Consider the following 20265-nt stretch of genomic DNA (forward strand, 5'->3'; position numbering starts at 1 on the left):
CTGGAAGCAGTGATGTCTCACATGACATCTGCCTCGGGGCTCGCCATCTTGTGGGCTTTAACAGCAGCGTGGCAAATACAAAGATGGTTTTCTCCATGTTGCGATGGACGTGACGTTATAAGGTGACCTTCACAGTGTACTTGCTGGATTCCAGAGTAATTCTAGAAAACTGCATAGATGAATACATAGATGAGGATTGAACATTCATATGCATTTTGTACATGTTTTAATATTAAAATATATCAGTAATTGGCATAATTGTTAGTATATTGTTAAAAATGAATAGTTTTCACATCTTTGTGAAAACCTTGAAATGCCTCTGTAGAGCCTCAGGGCTTCTCAAGACCCGTCTCTGACTTAGAGACATTTGAGGACCCGACCACCTCTCTGATTCTCTACACCTGTAGTGGGTGATTCTGCAAAACCCATTTTTGGAATGCTGCCACTTGTAGAAGCTGAGACTGCTTTAGGATCTCCAGTGGTCCGGAACCACTCTGGGGAGGGAGTGAGGAAATTACTGAAAGTGAATATAGGGAAAAGTATTTTCAGTGAAGTCAGGCAGTGGTATAACCATTGGGGACGGAGCAAGGGTTTTAGAGTTATATGTAAGCCTTAGGCAAGTTGCTTATGTGCCTCAGGCTTCCCATTTGGAAATGGGAGAATACCTGGAGAGAGCAGGCAACGTGCTTATGGCTGGTGCTCAGGACCCGTTCAGACTCCTCCTCCGCCTCCCCACCCCCACCAGCTTTGGGTCAGAGTTCATCAGGAAAGCTTGGGCGAGGGGGCCAGTGCAGAGGCACCAGGCCTGGAGGAGGGTTTCCGGGCGCTGGGGTGGTCCTGGTGGGCCACAGGGGAGCACAGGCGGGGTGGGCGGGGGTGGGAGCTGTGCCGAAGCCACGTCTGCAGTTGCAGCAGTCCATGTGCGTTACAGGATTCCTTTTCCCAAGATCTGTCCTGAGAGAACGCGTGTAGAGTAGGGAGGGCTGGGGAGCTTAGGGCGAACACAGGACGTTAACGCGCGTGCTGAGTCACGCTGTGAACGGTCTCTTCAGGATGTGGGGCCTTGTCCGAGAGGACTGGCACTGTGTCTGAAGTGTCTTCTGTCTTCACTCACGCTGGCGTTGTTTCGTTCATCTGTGACGTTCTTATCATTTTCTGATTTCTAAAAAACATTGATCTGTATTCTCAAATCGCTGAGCACGTTTACAAGACCATTACAGTGACATATATGATGATCATTTCCTTTTTTCTCCTTTGTCTTTTGAATTAAGCTTAGAGTTTTATTTAGGGCCTAAATTTTCTGATGGCTTTCTTAATTATTTACGTGGAGTTTTCATCCTGGTTTACCATTCCACAGCCATGGGAGAGAGTGAACTTGGAGTTATCGTGCATTTATGTCAACTTCTAAGTACATGTGGCTTTGGTTTCTTCCTGCCCGATGAGGAGCAACAAGGTCCGTTAGGGTTAAAAATCAGCTTGTTTTTCTAGTTAATGAAGATCAAGGGGTCCTGTCAGAAATGTTTGCCTTTACCCTACAACAGGAACAGTAACACTGTACAATAGGCCACAGGCTTTCCATGTACATATGTCCAGACAGTTGAGACAAATGGTGTTGATTTGGTCAAGGGCAGGAGAAGAGGGCACACAGAAAATGGCCTCAGTGAGTTTCAATTTCAGAATATTTAAGAGGTTTTACTGTTTTCAGGTTCACATGGCAGCTTAAACTAGACTCGTGAAAATATTACAGAGTGGAGGGCTTTTGCTTTTTATTCAGTACGTAGATGAATATGATTTATTAATTTTCCCAGCACTTCAGTCTATAAGGCACTGTTAGTGGGTTTATAATTAACTTATCAATTATTGAGTTGCAGATGCATTCTTCTAATGTACACAAAGTTGCTCTCTCTTCATCCTCTCAGTGTGTTACTAATTTACAGGGTAAATCTGGTTCTGTAGATGGACAAAGGAAACCCCAGCTCAGTCTACATGTGAGCAGTCACATTCCAGATGAAGGGCCTCGGGAGGTTCTCAGTGAGGCCCGGCATCTCTGCCACGTGCAGGAAGCAGCTCTGCCGTCACCTGGAAAAGGCTTGTCATGTGGTGCCATGTGGTCAGGCACACACTGACCTGGAAATGAGACTAGCTGGGCTCTGCCTCGTGCATCCTGGGCTGCTGCTGTTCCCTGTGTCATTTGGGGCAAGTTATTCGTATTTAAGTTACTTTAAGGCTCAGTTTCTTTATGCACAAAATGTGTATGGTAATGTTAGTCTTCCTTTACTGGTTGTGAGAACCAAACGGAATGATATTCTGACAGGATTTGTGTGAAAAGACTATCATGATGATTGTTAACAGCTAATATTTGTCTTTATGTGCAAGACACTGCTGAGCACGTTTGTGCTGACACCAACATGGACCATACAGTGTCATTGAAAGGTTGTTAGATCTTGAGGGTGTGAAGGGAGCTGGGGTGGACTGTGCGCCCTTCATCAAAGGCCCCAGAAGTTCACTGCTGTTTTTCATGCTCCTCCATCAGCTGATTGTAGCCACATTCTGCCAGTCTACCTGCTTGTAAGCCTTTGTTTAGCCTCAACTTGGGGCCAAGCAAGGAGTTGCCAGGCCAGTCGAAAATTGATGCCGAAGTCAGAAACTGTGCTGACCTGCATATACAGTGTGAATCTACAGGTTCACAAGTGTTGTTACACTACCGTCATCTCACTTGCACTCTTCCCAGTTAAAAAGTGAGGGTGGGATATTTCAAAAGAACAGCATGTATACTATCTATGGTGAAACAGATCACCAGCCCAGGTGGGATGCATGAGACAAGTGCTCGGGCCTGGTGCACTGGGAAGACCCAGAGGAATCGGGTGGAGAGGGAGGTGGGAGGGGGGATCGGGATTGGGAATACATGTAAATCCATTCCATGGCTGATTCATATCAATGTATGACAAAACCCACTGGAAAAAAAAAAAATAATAATAATAATAATAAAAAAAAAAAGTAATGTCCAAGTTATCTTGAATTTTGAAGCCTTCGTTTTGTAGTCTGCAGCCTAGGTTTTCCTCCCTCCACCAGCACAGATTTAATGACAACCTTCTTTCCCACGGGGGCTGTGATTAGTTACACGTGAAGTGCTCTGAAACTGTCCCTGTACGCTCTTCATTATGATGAGGCCTGTTGGGTGCGTGAAAGGATGTGGGGATTTTCAGCTTTGAGTTACACACTCGCATAACAATTACAGTCTTCTCATTGCACTGAATGCTCTGACAGTGAACATGCTCCTGTTCATTTCAGGTTCCCCATTGACCTGTTGTTTTGCTAGTTATAGCTCTTCACCTTCTTCTAGCACAAGAACATAGACTGTCTACAGAGATTCCTGAAGCAGAGCAGACAGCCGTTCTCGGCTCAGTCCACAGGGGACACCTGCCTTCCTTTATTATTTCCAGCATCTATGGATGTAGGGGGGATGGGGAGAGATTGGATCACAGGCTGGCCTGCATTGTCACCCGAGCGTGCTCTTGCTCTCTGGGTTCTTTTCAGGCTTAGGTCACAATAGGTGTCGGTTTGGCCTCGCTCTGGCCCTTTGTAGACATCTGCCCACATCACAAAGCCCCATGTTTGGCATGGTCTGTGCGATTGGCAGTGCCTTCCCGAGCAGAGTCCAGTCCTGGAACAGCAGGGGTTGCAGGTGCATTGGCGCGTGGTGTTGGGGCGCACACGCGGGCCTTGCCTACCCAGCTCCTGGCGCCGCTCAGCAGCACCATCCCATCCCTGAGATATCTTGGCCTCGTGGGTTTGTCACTCCAATTAAAACTTAAACATGAAAGCAGCCCAGGCTACTGCTCCCTTTGTGTCACGTTTGAGGGTGGACCGTGCCAGAAGCATGTCATAGAAATTGTCTCGGGGCTGCTGCGGCCGAGGGATCTGTGCTCGAGTCAGGGGTCCATTTCTTCAGCTTGGCAGCTTGTGTTCGCTGCTGCTAAAAGCACCTGAGAAGCAAGTTTTTGTCTGCCAGCAGCGTGTCACCTTTGGGATGGTGGTGAAAGTCATTTTCCACATGTTCACAGATACGCCGCCTTACTAGGCCTCGCATGCTGACTTATCTCTGGCAGGGACTTAGAAAATAGTCTCTCTGGCTGATTGTCAAAAATTACATCATATCAGAGTAAACTGCTTTTAAATCAGACATCCATTATTCATGTATATTAACTGCTTTTTTATTTTTTTATTGGCTGTTTTGCGTATGATTTACTCTTTTCTCACCGGCTTGCCCTCCCAGCCCAATTGTCTGTCTTTCTCATCGTTTTTTTTTTTTTTTTTTAATCTCAGCTCATCTGTGGATTTATAGAGGCGATTCACTTAGCTTAGTATGTGAACATCAATAAGCAGACCCTGCATTTTTTGTAGTAAAATTTTTGACCACGTTTCTGTGGGTCATATTTATGTTAGGTCAGGAGATCAACCTGGGTCGCTCACATGAGTAAATTCTGCCCCAAAACTGAGAGGTCTTTTTCTTTTGTATTTTTTTTTTAAGTGAGCATTACTAGTCTTGTACTTTAAGATCTGTATCAGATGAAACTGTACCTCCTGCTTACAAACCAGCTAAATATGTTGCTGTTGGTGGAAAGCAGTTTGGCTTAATGTGTTCATTTGTATGTGTGGTGCGTATCTTTAATGTAAGGCCAGTGTATCATTTGCCTATAATCAACACATGCGTAAATGTGCAGCACTTATTCATTCTTTCATCAAAGATATACCGAGTCCATCCTGTGTGCCAAACACAACAGTACAGGTATCCAAGACACCAGACCACATTGCTGGAGGTCCCCCATGCACCTGGCATCTTTGTGCTCCTGGTACATTGCCCTGATGCATGGCACTTGACTGTTTGGATAATAATAATGACTAGATGGAGTTTGTTCTATTTATTTAACCCCAAATCAGCATTGTTGTGGTGGTATATAGTCAACACTCATGGACTTTCATGCACATTTACCTTATTCTTTGCTCACTGCTCCTCCTGGCATTTTAGACATTTTCTTCTGGAATGATTTTACACCTTTCAAAAGTATATTCTTCATTGAGGATCTCTTGACCACAAGTGTGCTTTCTGTTTTTACCCCAAAGCATCTTTATTTCATACTCTTTCTTGAAAGGTGGTTTTACCAGTCCTTTGTCATTCCAGGATGTATAGGTGTTTTCTCTCAGACCTTTGAAGAGATGATTGGTTTTGACTTCCACTGATGTTAACTGAGACGTTGCTTAATTTCCATTCCCACTTAGGACTCTTTCTCTTCTTGTGGCTGCTTTTTCCTTATCTTTAATTTTCTGTGGTTTCTCTCTACTATTTCTAGGTGTGGATTTAGTTTTGTTCTCCCTGTTAGGGATTTTCTGGCACTTCTTTGCTCTCAGTTGCAGAAAGTTCTCAGCCATTGACTTGTTGAAATTCCCCCTCCCTCATTATCTCTATTCTGTCTTGAACTCAGGTTAGATGTGTGTTAGACCAAACTGTTTTCCCTTCTCTGCCCTCCCCCATCCCACTCATCTTTTCCATCTCCCTCTCTCTCTGTGGCATCCTGAATAATTTCTACATCTGTCTTCCAGTTCACAAATTCTCTCTTGAACTCTTAATTACTTGTTCAACTCATCCATTGATTTTTTTTTAATTTCTAGAAAGTTGTTTTGCTTTTCAAAGTCACTTAATCAAACTTGCCCCTTTGATCCCTCACTTTCATTTCTGTAAACACTTCCAGCATGCATATCTTTCTTCATCTGATAAAATATCTGATGTCCTTGGAAGCCTTATTCTTCTGGTTTATGTCTCTCACATATAAAGAGTTGTTTCTGCCTTTGGAAAAAAATTTTTTTCCTTTCCTGTTCTTTTTTTTTTTTTTTTTTTATTGAAGTACAGTTGATTTAACACATATCTTAATAGACATTTCAGGTTGTGCTTTTGCCACGTACATGTGTGTGTGCCTAGTTGCATCTGAGTCTTTACAACCCCATGGACTGTAGTTCGCCAGGCTCCTCAGTTTTTGATTTCCTATGCAAGAATACTGGACTGGGTTGCCATTTCCTTCTCTAGGAAAAATAATTTTTTTATTTTTAAGAATTGTGAACTCATACTTGGCTGATCTCAAGTTGTAGATCTCCTACTGGACCTGGGTTGCTGCCAGCTACCAGGAACCATGTTACTGACATGAAAATACTTTAATTACTAGCCCTGGGGTCTTTTGGCCCTGCAGGTCATATGACTTCAAGCCCCCAGCCTGTGTGAGGGTTGCAGGCCCAAGGGCAACCAGTTTCCATCCTGAGCTGAACCTGCAGGAGTCTCCCTTCACCAGTGGATAGAGTTTTGCTCCTGGCTCACTTTTTGCCAAGTGTACATCGCTGTCCAAGGGCCCCAGCTTTAGGCAGACTCCGCAGTGCTGGCTCCATCTGGCTCTGGCTAGAGACTGTGCCCGTTTCCCCCATTTTCCAGGCTCCTGACCCCAGCAGACATTTCCCCAGAGCAGCTTTTGACCTGAGTGCTGCCTCCCCTTCTGCTTGTAGTGCTCTCTTCGTTTCTGGCTTCTTGGAATTTCTCGGATTTTGTAGTTAAACAGAACGTTTGAAGAATGAATCTTAACCAGCCATCCTCAGTGTTTGAAACAGGATAGTTTTCCAGACACTCTAGTGTGCTGTGTTGTCAGAGGTGGAACCTGGGGCCTGGATACAGTGTGGGAGTTCTAGAATCTGGATATTGTGGAGAGAGATCTATGGAACCTTCTGTTTTGAGCACAGTGAAGTGGTTCCTTTGTGCAAGCTGGCAACAAGATCAGACATGCAGGAATGGGGGAATATGTTAAGCCAAACAAGGCCTATCTGAGTATTTATTGTGTACCAGACCATGGTAGAGTTTCCCAGGTGGCTCAGTGATAAAGAATCCACCTGCCAATGCAGAAAATACGGGTTCAGTCCCTGAGTTGGGAAGATCCCCTGGAGGAGGAAATGGCAACCTGCTGCAGTATTTTTGCCTGGAGAATCAGCATGGCCAGAGGAGCCTGGTGGGCTACAATCCTTGGGGTCGCAAAGAGTTGGACACAACTGAGCGACTGAGCACACACGCAGACTGTGCTAAGCCCTGGGTTTACCTGATAATCGTGTAGTTAATGTGCAGACACTTACAGGGTACCTGGCACTTGCTGGGTCCTTCGTCACTGCTGCATGCCCCAAGGAACTTACAGTCCAGGACAGTGTTTGCAGCATGTGGCCTGGCGCTTTGTAACAGAGTCTCGGCTGGTCTGTAAAGTCAGTCTCCTCAGTGACCCTTTTGCCCTCCAGCGTTTGAGAACCACAGGTCTGGGGAAAAGTTGGAGGAAGCAAATGCACAGTTCTAGATGGCACCTTGGGGACACTGGATGGGGTGGACGGCATAGACGGTAGATGGCGTCAGCACTGACAAAAGGGCTAAACTCTGCTAAGGGCTCACAGAGAACTCAAGCTTGATTGGGATGGAAGAGAGGAGAGCATGAGGCTCTACTTTCTAGAATTTGGCTTCTTAATCATGACTTGACCCCCTCAGAAGAGTATATATGGGAGTGACGGAGGTGAGTTGTTAAAGATCAGAAAAGAAGGTAGGTAGACTTTGTCGTCTCCACGAATGGCAACCAGGTCTTCTCCCTGTGACGTTTGTCTTTCCCTTTGCTGCAGTCCAGCGCAGCATCTCCTCACCTTTCCTCTCTGTCGCGCCCCCTTTTTCAGATGGTGGCAGAGAAACTATCTTTATTTCACAACACTTTTTAAAAAGCTGTAGTCTTGTAAGGAAGCCTTCTGACCACTCCTCACCTCTTTGGAAAGGCAGACAAGCCCTGTTTGAGTATTTCTTGTGTACGAGACCGTGGTAGGGCTTCCCAGGTGGTTCAAGTGGTGAAGAGTCCACCGGCCAGTGTAGGAGACGCAGGTTCGACCCCTGGCTTGAGAAGCTCCCCTGGGGGAGGAAACGGCAACCCATTCCAGTGTTCTTGCCTGGGAAATCCCATGGACCAAGGAACCTGGTGGGCTACAGTCCATGGGGGGTCGCAAAAAATGGGCACAGCTGAGAGGAGTCCAGAGGAGGTGAGCCTGCTGCTTAGGGCAACATTGGTGCTGGTGTCATGCCTTTGACAGATGGCAGAGTAGTGTGAGGAAGACTTACTGTTTTGCGTAAGCTTAGAGAACAGCATCGAAACATGTATATTATCTAGGGTGAAACAGATCACCAGTCCAGGCTGGATGCATGAGAGAAGTGCTCGGGCCTGGCGCACTGGGAAGACCCAGAGGAATCAGGTAGAGAGGGAGGTGGGAGGGGGGATCGGGATGGGGAATACGTGTAAATCCATGGCTGATTCATGTCAATGTATGACAAAAACCACTACAATATTGTAAAGTAATTAGCCTCCAACTAATAAAAATAAATGAAAAAAAAATAAAACAAAAGTCTGTTCTGTACATCTGTGTCTCTTTTTCTGTTTTGCATATAGGGTTATCATTACCATCTTTCTAAATTCCATATATATGTGTTAGTATGCTGTAATGTTCTTTATCTTTCTGGCTTACTTAACTCTGTATAATGGGCTCCAGTTTCATCCATCTCATTAGAATTGATTCAAATGAATTCTTTTTAACGGCTGAGTAATATTCCATGGTATATAAGTACCACAGCTTCCTTGTCCATTCGTCTGCTGATGGGCATCTAGGTTGCTTCCATGTCCTGGCTATTATAAACAAACAAAAAAAGCACAAATGGAGTTCCTTTCCTCAGTCATTAGTGCATGACCACAAGTCTGGGACTGCAAGACTCTATAATCTCTTCACAACTATTTCTGTACACAAATGGTTCCTGTTTCATAATGAGGGGAATAGCAGTCCCAGATGTCAGAAATGTTTGCAGCTAAATCCAGGTCTTACTGGGTGAAGTTGGCCTGCGTTGAGCTCACCCCACTGCAGGGACAGAGCCATTTCTCATCCCTTTCCTTCAGGGTCTGGTTGGAAAGCCAGTGCTAGATACACTAGCTGGTCTGGGTCACACCTGGGAGGAGCAGGGTTTGTCTGCACCAGGGTGTTGCCTGAGGTTTCCCTGATGCTGGGCCTGTGGCTGCCACCTCCATCCTGACTGTACTGCTGCCCCTACTGTGACATCGCCACCTGCTAGGACATGATGGAAAGGTGGGTCCCCTCGGAGAGGTGAGTCCCACAAATGGAGGAGCAGGACAGCTGGTGGCTGCACGCTAGCTGGTGAAGATGTGGCTTGTTTCAGCTGACAGCCCGCCGAGGCTCCTGCAAGTCATCCACCCTCCCTGTTCATTCCAGTGCCTGCTGCACGAAGAAGAGTCATTGACATTTGTTGACTGACTGCAGAAAGAATTACAAATTAAGGATAGCTGTTATTTACTTTGTCTAAAAAAATTAGAAACAACCCAGATATCCACCAATATGGAATTATATATCCATGACAAATTCCATGCAACCTTTAAAAAGATCAACTTATTCCCAGGTACTGATAAAGAAAGATCTCTCATGTTATTTAGTAGGAAAAGCAAGTCACAGAACAATAATCCCATTGAAGAAAAGAAGAATTTTACACACACACACACACACACACACACACACACACACACACACACTCACAGAGAGGGAGCAACAGACAAGACAGACATGGGTATAGAAAAAGTCTAGCAGTACCCAGTCAGCTAGACAGGTTCCGAATCCACAGATTCAACCAATCCCAGGTTGAAAATATTTTTAAAAATATTCTAGAAAGTTCCAAATGGCAAAACTTGAATTTGCTGAGCACCAGCAACTATATACCCAGCATTTACATTGTGTTAGTTGTGTAAGTAATCTACAGATGGACTTAAAGTAGATGAGAAAATATAAGTTACATATAAACACTACACCATTTTATATAAGTGTGGGCAGATTTTGGTATCCGGGGGTCTCAAGCCCCCGTGGATACTGAGGGACAGCTGTATACACTGAACTGTTAAAGTGGCTCTTTTTGAGAGATGGATATGCAGAAGGTTACAAGTTTTTGTTACATGATTTTGTTGTGTTAGAACTTGTTCTAATTATGTTTGAAATCAGAAAAAAAAATTTTTTGGAAATTTCAGAGAAATCTAAGTAATTGACAGAAATGAAAGTAAGGATTCTGAGACCAGGGTTTGTAGCAATACTTCTAAGATCTCCAAGATGGAAAAAGCAAAGTGCTTTTTAAACAACACTTGCTGCCCCCAGGTGCCCTCTCCATCGACCTGGAAGCCAGAGATAAAGGAGTAGAGCCCGCAGTGTCCAGAGGCCCCACACTGCCTCTCCTGCAGTTCTCTTTTGTAAAATAGACAACAGGTTCAGTCCTTCTGGACAATTCTTAAAGAAACATCCAACTCCTGCAAAAATTTGCTCTGTAATTACTATTTAAGCCCTTTTATGATACACTCTTGGTACTTCAAAGAAAAAAAACCCCAGCAACATCTATTGATTTGGTGGTCACATTAGTGCAGAACATTTTCTCCCAAGATTTTAACTACAGGTCGTTTTTTCCCTCTTTTCAGCATATCCATACACCTCTGAGAGTGAGTCAAGTGGCCATGGGTTGAGACTCACCCAACTAGGGCAATAAAGAGAAAAATTAGTCTAATGCATGGCTTTAACAAGAGGGAGAGCATGAGCATGAATAATTAATCTCACTAGTCTGTGGCAATCAGATAAAATGAAGTCCCATTTGCTCAACCTTATTAAAAGAGAGAGAGCACGGAGGGAGAGGGAGATGGTAAAGGTCGTTGAGGGACTCGTAACGTGGGAAGAACCGCCTCTGAGATGGGTAATGTGTTTTCTAATCTCTGCGGTCTTTAACTAAACATAATGGTCAAGGTACTCTTCTGGTAGTTCTGATTCATTGAATTATTAAACACTTTAGAAAATCCTTGACTCCTGACTACTAACTTAGATGTCTTTACGATGAATTTTTGGAGAGGGATTAGATCCCACTGTTTCATTCAGAAACGACCTGTCCTCTCGCCAAAAAAGAACTTCCAGAAAAAGGAAAGACATAGGAATAGACTCAGTATCAGATTTTAATTCTTCTATTTACTGTGGACATTTCTTCCTGCTGTCGATGTTGAAGTATTTTAAAAACAAGAGATTGAGTCCAAGTCCTATTGAAAACTCTACAGTGAAAAAAAAAAAAAAACAAAACTCTACAGTGATATGTAAGTAAGTGCGGAATGTTACTTTAGAGTAGACCAGGAGATTGCTGGTGTTTTTGTTTTTCCCTCCCTCTAGGAACTAATTTCTATGCAGTTTTTAGGATATTCACGTAGATAGCAGATTTGATTTATTTCTAGGTCCATATAATCTTATTTTGGATATTTTGTAGTTGAAATTTTCTCAGAAATTTTATTTTCAACTGCATGAAATAAAAATAAAATTTAGCATGTTCTCTATAGTCTTTGTGGATTAAGAAGGCATTTTACATTTTGAAATTGCCCTCTCTCCTTTCAGATACTATGAGCAATAGTTTCTTAGGAATTTCTAAAGATTCAGTTCTTATAAATGTATGTTGACAGGGAGATCGATGGTTTTCAAGGTGGGGTCAGTTTATTAATACGTCTCAATTCTGAAATAAGAATCTGTATACTGACAGTTGGTAAGTGTATAGGTTAACAAAAAAAATAGCTTATCATTTTCAGGTGTGTGGTGAGAGGAGACTCCCTATAAAATATTACATTAAAACTTTTGAGTTCAGTGATGAATTTTAACCCCATGATCAACAGAATACAATGTGTGCTTGTGTGTGTGTGTGTGTAAATAAGCAGGCTTTTGAACTGTGAATTCTGGGGCAAGGACTGTGTCTTTAGTACTTAAATAACAGTTACTGACCCATAGTGAGCACTTAAAGTTAAAGGAATTACTTTTTAGTAAGAGACTTAAATAATCTTCAGAAAGATTCCTTATGAATCATCCTCCCTGCCCCCTTTTTGCTGGAGAGAAGACATGCATACATGCTTAGTCACTTTAGTTGTATCTGACTCTTTGCGACCCTATGGGCTATAGCCCACAAGGCTCCTCTGTCCATGGGATGCTCCAGAGAAGAATGCTGGAGTGGGTTGCCATGCCTTCCTCCAGCGCGTCTTCCCGACCCAGGAATCGAACCCAGGTCTCCTGCACTACAGGCAGATTCTTTACCCACTGAGCCACCTTGGGAAGCCCCGGAGAAGAGGCAGTGTTCAGATATACTGAATACATTGTCTGGAGACCAAGGATAACTTTCTTACCTGCCTCCATACCTTATGGAAGAGAGCTTCCTATAATTAGCAAGTGGAGAGTGACTGGAGAAGTGCTGGGGAGTATCAGTTGTATCTCAATTAATAAAAACTTTTTTTTTAATGTTTCAAATAGGATTTTATGTTTTGGTTTGTCATTTAAAGGAGTCATCTAGTGGTTAACTCTGCAAGCTTCATCTTCCTTAATGCTTCTGCTGTTTGTTCTTTTACCTGCTGTGGTGTAAATACAGAGGGGGATAAACAGATAACCCATGCCGGCTTCTTGTTAGCCTCCCCTATCATGTAATAAGAAGCAGTGACCCTTAGTTGGTTTCCATGCTCCTTTTTCTGTGTTAGGAAATTGGGATACCTAATTGCCCCACTTGGCATGTTTTGTGTGCCCTTTGAGTTTGTTTGCACCTTGGCCTGGGATTCTTTGGAGTTTCTTTTCTTCTGCATTTCCTTTTGTTCTGGCAGGGATGTCCTCCACTGTCATGACCTGGAAGGGGTCAGGAGGCAGAGCCTGTTCTCTGTGGGAGCAGGTGGTGTGACTGTTCCTTGGGTGATGCTGAGTGGAAGGTGTTTGTGCGGGCCTGCTCACCTAACGCACACCCCCATGTGTTCCTCCTCCTCCCCAGATCCTGGTGTACAGCCTGGAAGCAGAACGCTGTGTCTCGAAGCTGGGCAACGCGCTGGGTGACTTCACCTGTGTCAACCTCCGGGACAGCCCTCCCAACCTCATGGTCAGCGGCAACATGGACCGGAGGTATGTTTCCACATGGTTGTATCTGGCTGCCGCAGGCAGCTTCTCGGGAGATCAGGCTGCTCAGCCCCACTGAGCTCGCTTGATCTCCTGCGGAGCTCACCCTCCTCACTTCTCAGTCACAGCTCTGCCCACCTGAGTTCAGCCCTGACCCCGCAAGTACTGTTGCTGTGAACTTAAGAGAACAAAGTCTCGTATTAGGTAATAGTTGGATGGAGCTGACTCTCTGCCTTGTTTCTGAAACTCCACGGGAAGGGGGTCTTTTAGACCATTTGGTGGATGCAGTTGGTGGAAGGTCCAGTGAGACCACTTGGAATATCTTTTGTCCCCCTGCTATAAAATTTGTTTGGCATTTAAAAGCTCACTTTCTAATATTAAAAACAATAACCTAAGGGATGAATCATGTTTAGCAAAACAGGGTTGCCTGCCAAATGATGTCAAGAGTGTGTTTCAGAACACTATGGTGTCCCTCTGGTGATGCGGGGGTTGGGGGGGACTTCATGTGAACAGATTCCAGTTTCTATTTAGCTGATTAGCAGTCTTCCCTTTAACGTATTGGCTGAGGGAGTCGGATTTTCCCGTTCCAGGGTCCCGTGCCAGCTCCGGCCGCTCCAGGACCCATCAGCACGAAAGGATTAGAGTGTTTGAAAGGACAGAGCCCAAATTTTAGGGGTGTTTTTTCCTTTCTGTCCCCTCTCCCCCTTGTCTCTTCCTTTCCTTTCTTTCCTTTTTTTTTGGCTGGATATCTGTCACGTCTGATCCAGTGCCCTGAAGAGAGGTAGGGTGGCCGGAGGCCAGGTTCGGCCGGCGGCCCCTCCCTGGCCGGCTCCGGGCTGCAGGTGGCGGGCCGCTCGGTGGGGGTATCAGATCGTGAGGCGGGTCCTCCTTTGTGCCAAATCCCAGACCTCTGTCACACCAGTGCAGCAGCTTGCAAAAATAATTATTTTGTCAAATAATATTTCCAACTTCTGACCTTCACTACTACTGCCCCACTCCCATAGAGCAAAAAGATAATGTGAGTATGCATTACTGAAAGAAAATACTTGATCTTATTTTTTTTCCCCTCAAGGTGTCCTGAAACAGCTGATACTTCTAATATTTAAGAATTAGAATCCTCAGTATACGTGCAGGCAGGTTTTCTTTTTATTTAAAAAAAAGAAAAAGGAAAAACCCTGGGCTTGATAACTGGCTTCACTTGTGGCACAGCAGACGAAACAAACCAGTTTGTAGGTTTACTCTTTGCATTTTCATTTCTGATCTGAACTGGACAAAGGCTCCAAGCGTGTCTGATAGGAGCTCCCCCAGGGGCCCAGCAGCACCCCCGCCTTCCAGGAGTGCTCTAGGGGGGCATCCAGATGGAAGGGTGTGGGACTGTGGGTTATGCTTCAGTGTTTGCTGACAGCATGAGCGTGTAGGTGATCAACCACAGCAAGGCTGCCAGGAAACCAAATGGTGTTCCCGAGAAGAGGCCTCTGCTCTCCGCACAGCGCAGCCTGGTTGCTCCAGAAGCACAGTTACAGCCAGATCGTCCTGACTGTTGTCAGCCGCCCATCCTACTCTCAGTGAGGAGGCCAGCACGTACTGGGTTAAGCCGATGTTTTATTCTGGAGTAGAGCTACCTGACTACATACCCGTTGCCAGAGGAGAAGCGGGCACACAGTGTAAGAGGGCTCTCTGGTCATTTTGAAGGCCCAGTCTGACCACGTTAAATCCTTTTGATTGATATACCAACATTATGGTTTTTTTAGACAGTAAAGACTCTGCTGGCAAGGCAGGAAGCCTGGGTTTGATCCCTAGTTCAGGAAGATCCCCTAGAGAAGGGAATGGCAACCAACTCCAATATTCTTACCTGGACAATCCCATGAACAGAGGAGCCTGGCAGGCTATATAGTCCATGGGGTCAAAAAGAGTCAGACATGACTGAGTGACTAACACTTTGGCTTTTCTTTTGTCTTTATGGATGAAAAGAATGAACTCGGGCCTTGGGGACAGGGCTATCCAAAATGGCATTTCATCAGGGCCAATTCTAGATCTGTGTGCCACTAGTTTGACCACTGCTGGTACCTCAGAGGGTCACCACTGTATGTAGGATTGTTCTTTATGAATCACATTTACAGTGTTAGCAACATGAATTTGAAACATGGGGCTTAAAATATTACGCATCTGTAAAAAGGAAGGGCTTCTCTTGTGGCTCTGCTGGTAAAGAATCCGCCTGCAATGCGGGAGACCTGATTCGATCCCTGAGTTGGGAAGATCCCCTGGAGAAGGGAAAGGCTACCCACTCCAGTATTCTGGCCTGAGAATTCCATGGACTGTATAGTCCATGGGTCCCAAAGAGTCGGATATGACTGAGCGACTTTCACTTTCAAAAAGGAAAGAATATGGATTCTGTACTTTTTTTTTTTTTTTTTGAACTCTGTACTTTTATAAGTGTATAGAGTCATGTCATTTGGGATTTTCCCAAAGGCTCAATATTTAATAACTATGAGTAGGATCTCATTAGAGATACCCACCCAGGTTGTACAGCTTATGTTTTATTTCAGAAGTGAGAGTAAGGGACAAATACTGCGGAGAGAGCTCTGTGGCTATCACTTAGTGACACATGCAGTTTAAAAACCTTGGGACCTTTTTTATTTTAAAAACTAAATTTCTATTGCATTCTCTTGGTACTTTATAAATAGTTTGAGAATGAAATAGACTCTAAAGGTACATAAAACTGTCCAAGGTTAAAACAAAAATAAAGTTTCATTAAAGTGAGGAAATCAGCTTGAGTAGCTTTGTAAACATGGGTGGAATTTTATAAGGAGTTGTGTTGTGGGGTGACGGGAGGCGGCGTGGTATAGGCTGAAATTAAAAATGAAAAAGTAGTTCACCTAGCTTGTCACTAGAAGTTAAGTTGAGTCTGATAAAGGATTATAAAATGATCAGGGTGTGGGGACTGAGTTACTGTTGGGTTGTACCTTGCCCTCGTTGGGAGGGAAGGGTGATACGGTGGGCTTTTATAGGTGGGGCTGTGCACAAGAGTTTTAATACCCTAGATCAGTGAGGGTTTTTTAAATGTGTATTTTGTGTTTTGCTGCTAAGCCAAGAAGAAAGAGTGGTTAAGCAGCGTCAGAGGAGGAGGGGTGGAGTGTGCATCCAGTGTTAGGACGCGAAGCTTGTGTCTTACCGCGGTGTCTGTCTGGTGCTCAGAGAGGGCTTAACTCTGTATGTGAAGTGAGTGGAAGGTACTCAGTCAGGTCCCTCTTTTCGACCCCATGGACTGTACATACAGTCCATGGAATTCTCCAGGCCAGAATGCTGGAGTGGGTAGCCTTTCCCTTCTTCAGGCCATCTTCCCAACCCAGGGATCGAACCCAGGTCTCCCTCATTGCAGGCAGATTCTTTTTCCGGCTGAGTCACAAGGGAAGCCCAAGAATACTGGGATGGGTAGCCTGTCCCTTCTCCAGCAGATCTTCCTGACCCAGGAATCAAACCGGGTTTTCCTACATTGCAGGCAGATTCTTTACCAACTGTGCTAACAGGGAAGACTTTAACTCTGTATATTTTGTATTTATTCTAAGATGCACTGATTTTTTTTTTTTTTACATTTTCACTTCTATAAAATCAGGTTGTGTCTTTTACAACATCTTACAAATAACTGGCAGCATATTAAAATATTACATAAAGTGATGGTGCTTCTTACATTGGATGGTGTTTTCAATTAAATAAAAGTTTGTATTTGTTCAGTGAAGGCAAAAATAAATCCGTAACTTAGAAATTAGAACAGTTGTGAGAAACTTGATTGGGTTACCAAGATAAAGTCCGCAAGAAAGAGACCACTGTGAGTTTTGGATTTTTTTTAGTTTTACCTTTGTCTGGGGTTCACTGAACATTCAGAATCTATAAATTTATGTCTTCTATCAAATTTGGGAAGTTTTTTGCCATTATTTCTTCAAATATTTTTTTCTACACTGATCCGTTTCCCCTCTCCCCTGGGACTTCAGTGATGTGAAGGACAGATCTTTTACCTGACAGATACCTGAAACTCTATTCATTTTCTTTCCTAAGCCTTACATTCTTCAGGTTGCAAATATCTATCTATTTAACTTTGAATCCACTAACTATTTCCTCTGTCATCTCCATTGAACTATTGAGCCCATCTAGTGAATTTTTTATTTCTGAATTTTATACTCTTTGGTTCAAAATTTCCATTGTTTCTATTTCTCTGCTCCTAATCTCATCCTTTCTTACCACTGTGCCTTTACCTTCTGGAATATAGTTCCAATAGCTGCTTTAAAGTCACAAGTTATTTTAGGGTTGACATTGGTTTTTGCCTGGAGAATGGGTCACATTTTCCTGGGGCTTTCAGGGTGGGAGGAGTATTAAGTAATGGGGGATGTGTCCTGGACATTTTGTGTCTGCTTTGTGTCCTGTTGCATAATCCTCTGGAGGATGCTAAGTTCTGTGTTTGTTTTAAACAGGCAGTCCCCCTGGTTAGGCTGAGACTGCAACTTGTATCTTGCCTTGGGTGGGTGTCAGTTCAGTTTTCTCTGACTCTGTCTTGCATGCGCCGCCCGAAGCTCAGTCTGAGCTGTCAGTCTTACTGGAGCCTTTGTTGTGCTGCTTAGCGTCTGTGAGCAGGAGTCACGCCCAGTATCACAGACTCCCCGTCTCCAGTTCCTCCTGCTCTTCCTCCCTACACTTCCTAGCTTTCAGGGCCCCCTCTCCTAGGGCCTCTGACCAGGAGATGGGGTTTCTTTCAGTCTTACCTGTGAGTGCAGCCCTCCAGGGTCCTCAGGTCCTTGCCTTTTTGTCCAGAGGTTTTGGTTGTGCATCCAGCAGAGGACAGGCAGCTGTGAGCTTACTTGAAGTCAGAATCCGAACTCCTACTCTCTTTAAATTATTAAAATAAACTTGATAGTTGGCAGCAGAGAGCTGTATTAAGTGGGGTCCCTCCCCATTCTGTTGCTCTCAGTCTCCTCTCTGGGAGCTGCTCCTTCCTCTCTAAGGAGTGAAGCCAGGGATCCAGACTAGAGAATGCTCTGCTGGGGAGAACCAGAATAAGAGCTGGTGATAAGGTAAGGTGGGACTTCCCTGGCAGTCCAGTGGTTAGGACTCTGCACTGTCACTGCTGGGGCCTGGGTTCAATCCCTGGTCAGGGGAACTAAGACCCCGAAAACCATGTGGCGGGGCCAAAAAAAAAAAAAGTTGGTAGTAAGGGTGTGTGTCAGGTTGTTAGTGGGCTGCCAAGGCAACATTCACTGAACCAACAAATTCCATTGCTTTTTCCTCCTGTAATTTTCATTTTTAAAAATTTTAGCTTATTGAGAGAGAATTCACAAACCTACCATTCACCAATTTAAATTATACAATCCCGTGTAAAATTGACAAAGTTGGTTTAATCTTAGAATATTTTCTTCACCCCAGATAGAAACCTTGTGCCCATTAGCAGTCACTCTCCATGTCTCCCCAACCCCTCTAGCTCTGGGCAACTGCTAATCACTTCCTGCCTCTATGGATCTGCTTTGGAGATTTCATATAAATGGAATCATAGAACATGTGACCTTTTGGTGGCTGGCTTCTTCCTTCCATTCAGCATAATGTCTCCAAGATAAACCTGTGTTGTAGCTCGAGTCACCACTTAATTCCTTCTTATGACCAAGTCATTTTCCATCCTGTGAGTATACCATATTTACTTATTAGTCATTCATCAGTTAACATTTGGGTTGTTTCCACTTTTTGGCTATTATGAATAACGCTGCTATTACCATTCAGCTACAAATTTTTGTATAGATATTATATTTTCAGTTCTCTTGTGTATATATACCTAGGAGGGGAATTGCTGGCTTATATAACTGTATGTTTAATTAACTATCTGAGGAACTGCCAGACTCTTTTTCCAAAGTGACTGTGCCATTTTCCATTCCCACCAGCAGTGTGTGGAGGTTCCAGTTTCTCCACACCCTCACCCATACTTACTGTTGTCTCTGAGAGCTGCCCTAAATATGTGACACTGAACATCCTTTCATGTGCTTTTTGGCCTTTTTGGATAAATGTCTGTTCAGATCCTTAGCCCATTCTTTAATTAGGTTGTCTTTTTATTTATTGAGTTGTATGAGTTCTTTGTCTAGTCTGGATACCAACCTCGTATCAGATACGACTGGTAAATATGTTTCCCCATTCTGTGGGTTGTCTTTTCATGCTCTTGATAGTGTTCTTTGAAGCATGGAAGTTTTAATTTTGATTGAGTTTAACTTTTCCAGTTTTTCTTTACCGCTTGTGCTATTGGTATCATTGAAGAAGCCATTTCCTAGCCCAAAGTTGCAGATATATTCCTGTGTTTACTTAGAAGAATTTCTATGGTTTTGCTCTCCATTGAGGTCTGTGACGCGTTTGGAGTTAAATTTTGTATATGGTGTGAGGTGGGAGTCCTGCCTCATTCTTCTTTGCCTATGGACATCTACTGTCCTAGGAGAGCCATGGTCTGTTGAGAAAAGGCTATTCTTTCCCCACTGGATTGTCTGGCCGCACTGTTGAAAACCAACTGACCATAAAGTGGAGAGGTTATGCTAGGTATACTCATCTGATTAAAATTTTAAAGGATATTACAGTCAGCTCAATGTTTCCATATTCCCAACGTGCCTTGTTAATTTGGTGTTACACACATCTCATGTTTGTCCACAGGTGGTGTCATGGGCTGTCTTGTAAGGATTACAGTGTTTGGTCTCACAGAGCTCTTTAAGACCATCCAGTGCTGGCCCAGCTAAGGAGATAGGCCCAGAAAGTTCGAGTGATCACTTTTACAGGGCTTATTACTTTTGTGGGCAAAATACAATGAACTCTAGAGAGACAGCTTTACAATACAGAGAGCTCTGACCATGGCCTGGTTGGATTCAGCTTGTCAGTTCTGCCTGAAAATCCATGTGTTTCTAGTTGCTGTTAAAAATAAATCATTCACCAAAGGCCATCATTGTTGCTGTATAGGTAGATAGATAAGTAGATAGATACAGCTACTGATTTGGCCATATGTTATATTTTAAAATCCTCTTTAATAGCCCAGCTTTGAATGAGACAAAACAGAATTACGTTATTTTTTTTTAATACTTGTTTTCTTTATTAATTTGGTCATTTTAAAAAAGAAGGACTACATTTTCATGCCATCTTGCTTATTGCCTTTGTTTTCTGGATAGAAGTATAGCTGAAGGTCAGGTCTTTCTTCATGAAACTGCCAAGCCAGAGTCTGAA

At 43.9% G+C, this 20265-nt stretch overlaps 1 protein-coding gene across 2 annotated transcripts in view; it reads left to right on the plus strand.

The window, feature by feature from the left end:
- Positions 1 to 20265, plus strand: part of FBXW8 (F-box and WD repeat domain containing 8) — a 110230-nt gene that overhangs the window by 80311 nt on the left and 9654 nt on the right. For both annotated transcript variants that reach the window (XM_061141864.1, XM_061141865.1), the window contains exon 8: positions 12914 to 13041. In XM_061141864.1, the coding sequence (XP_060997847.1) occupies positions 12914 to 13041 (128 nt within the window). The remainder of the gene's footprint in view (positions 1 to 12913; positions 13042 to 20265) is intronic.

This window comes from Dama dama, chromosome 5 (genome assembly GCF_033118175.1).
Source record: "Dama dama isolate Ldn47 chromosome 5, ASM3311817v1, whole genome shotgun sequence".
Lineage (NCBI taxonomy): Eukaryota > Metazoa > Chordata > Mammalia > Artiodactyla > Cervidae > Dama > Dama dama.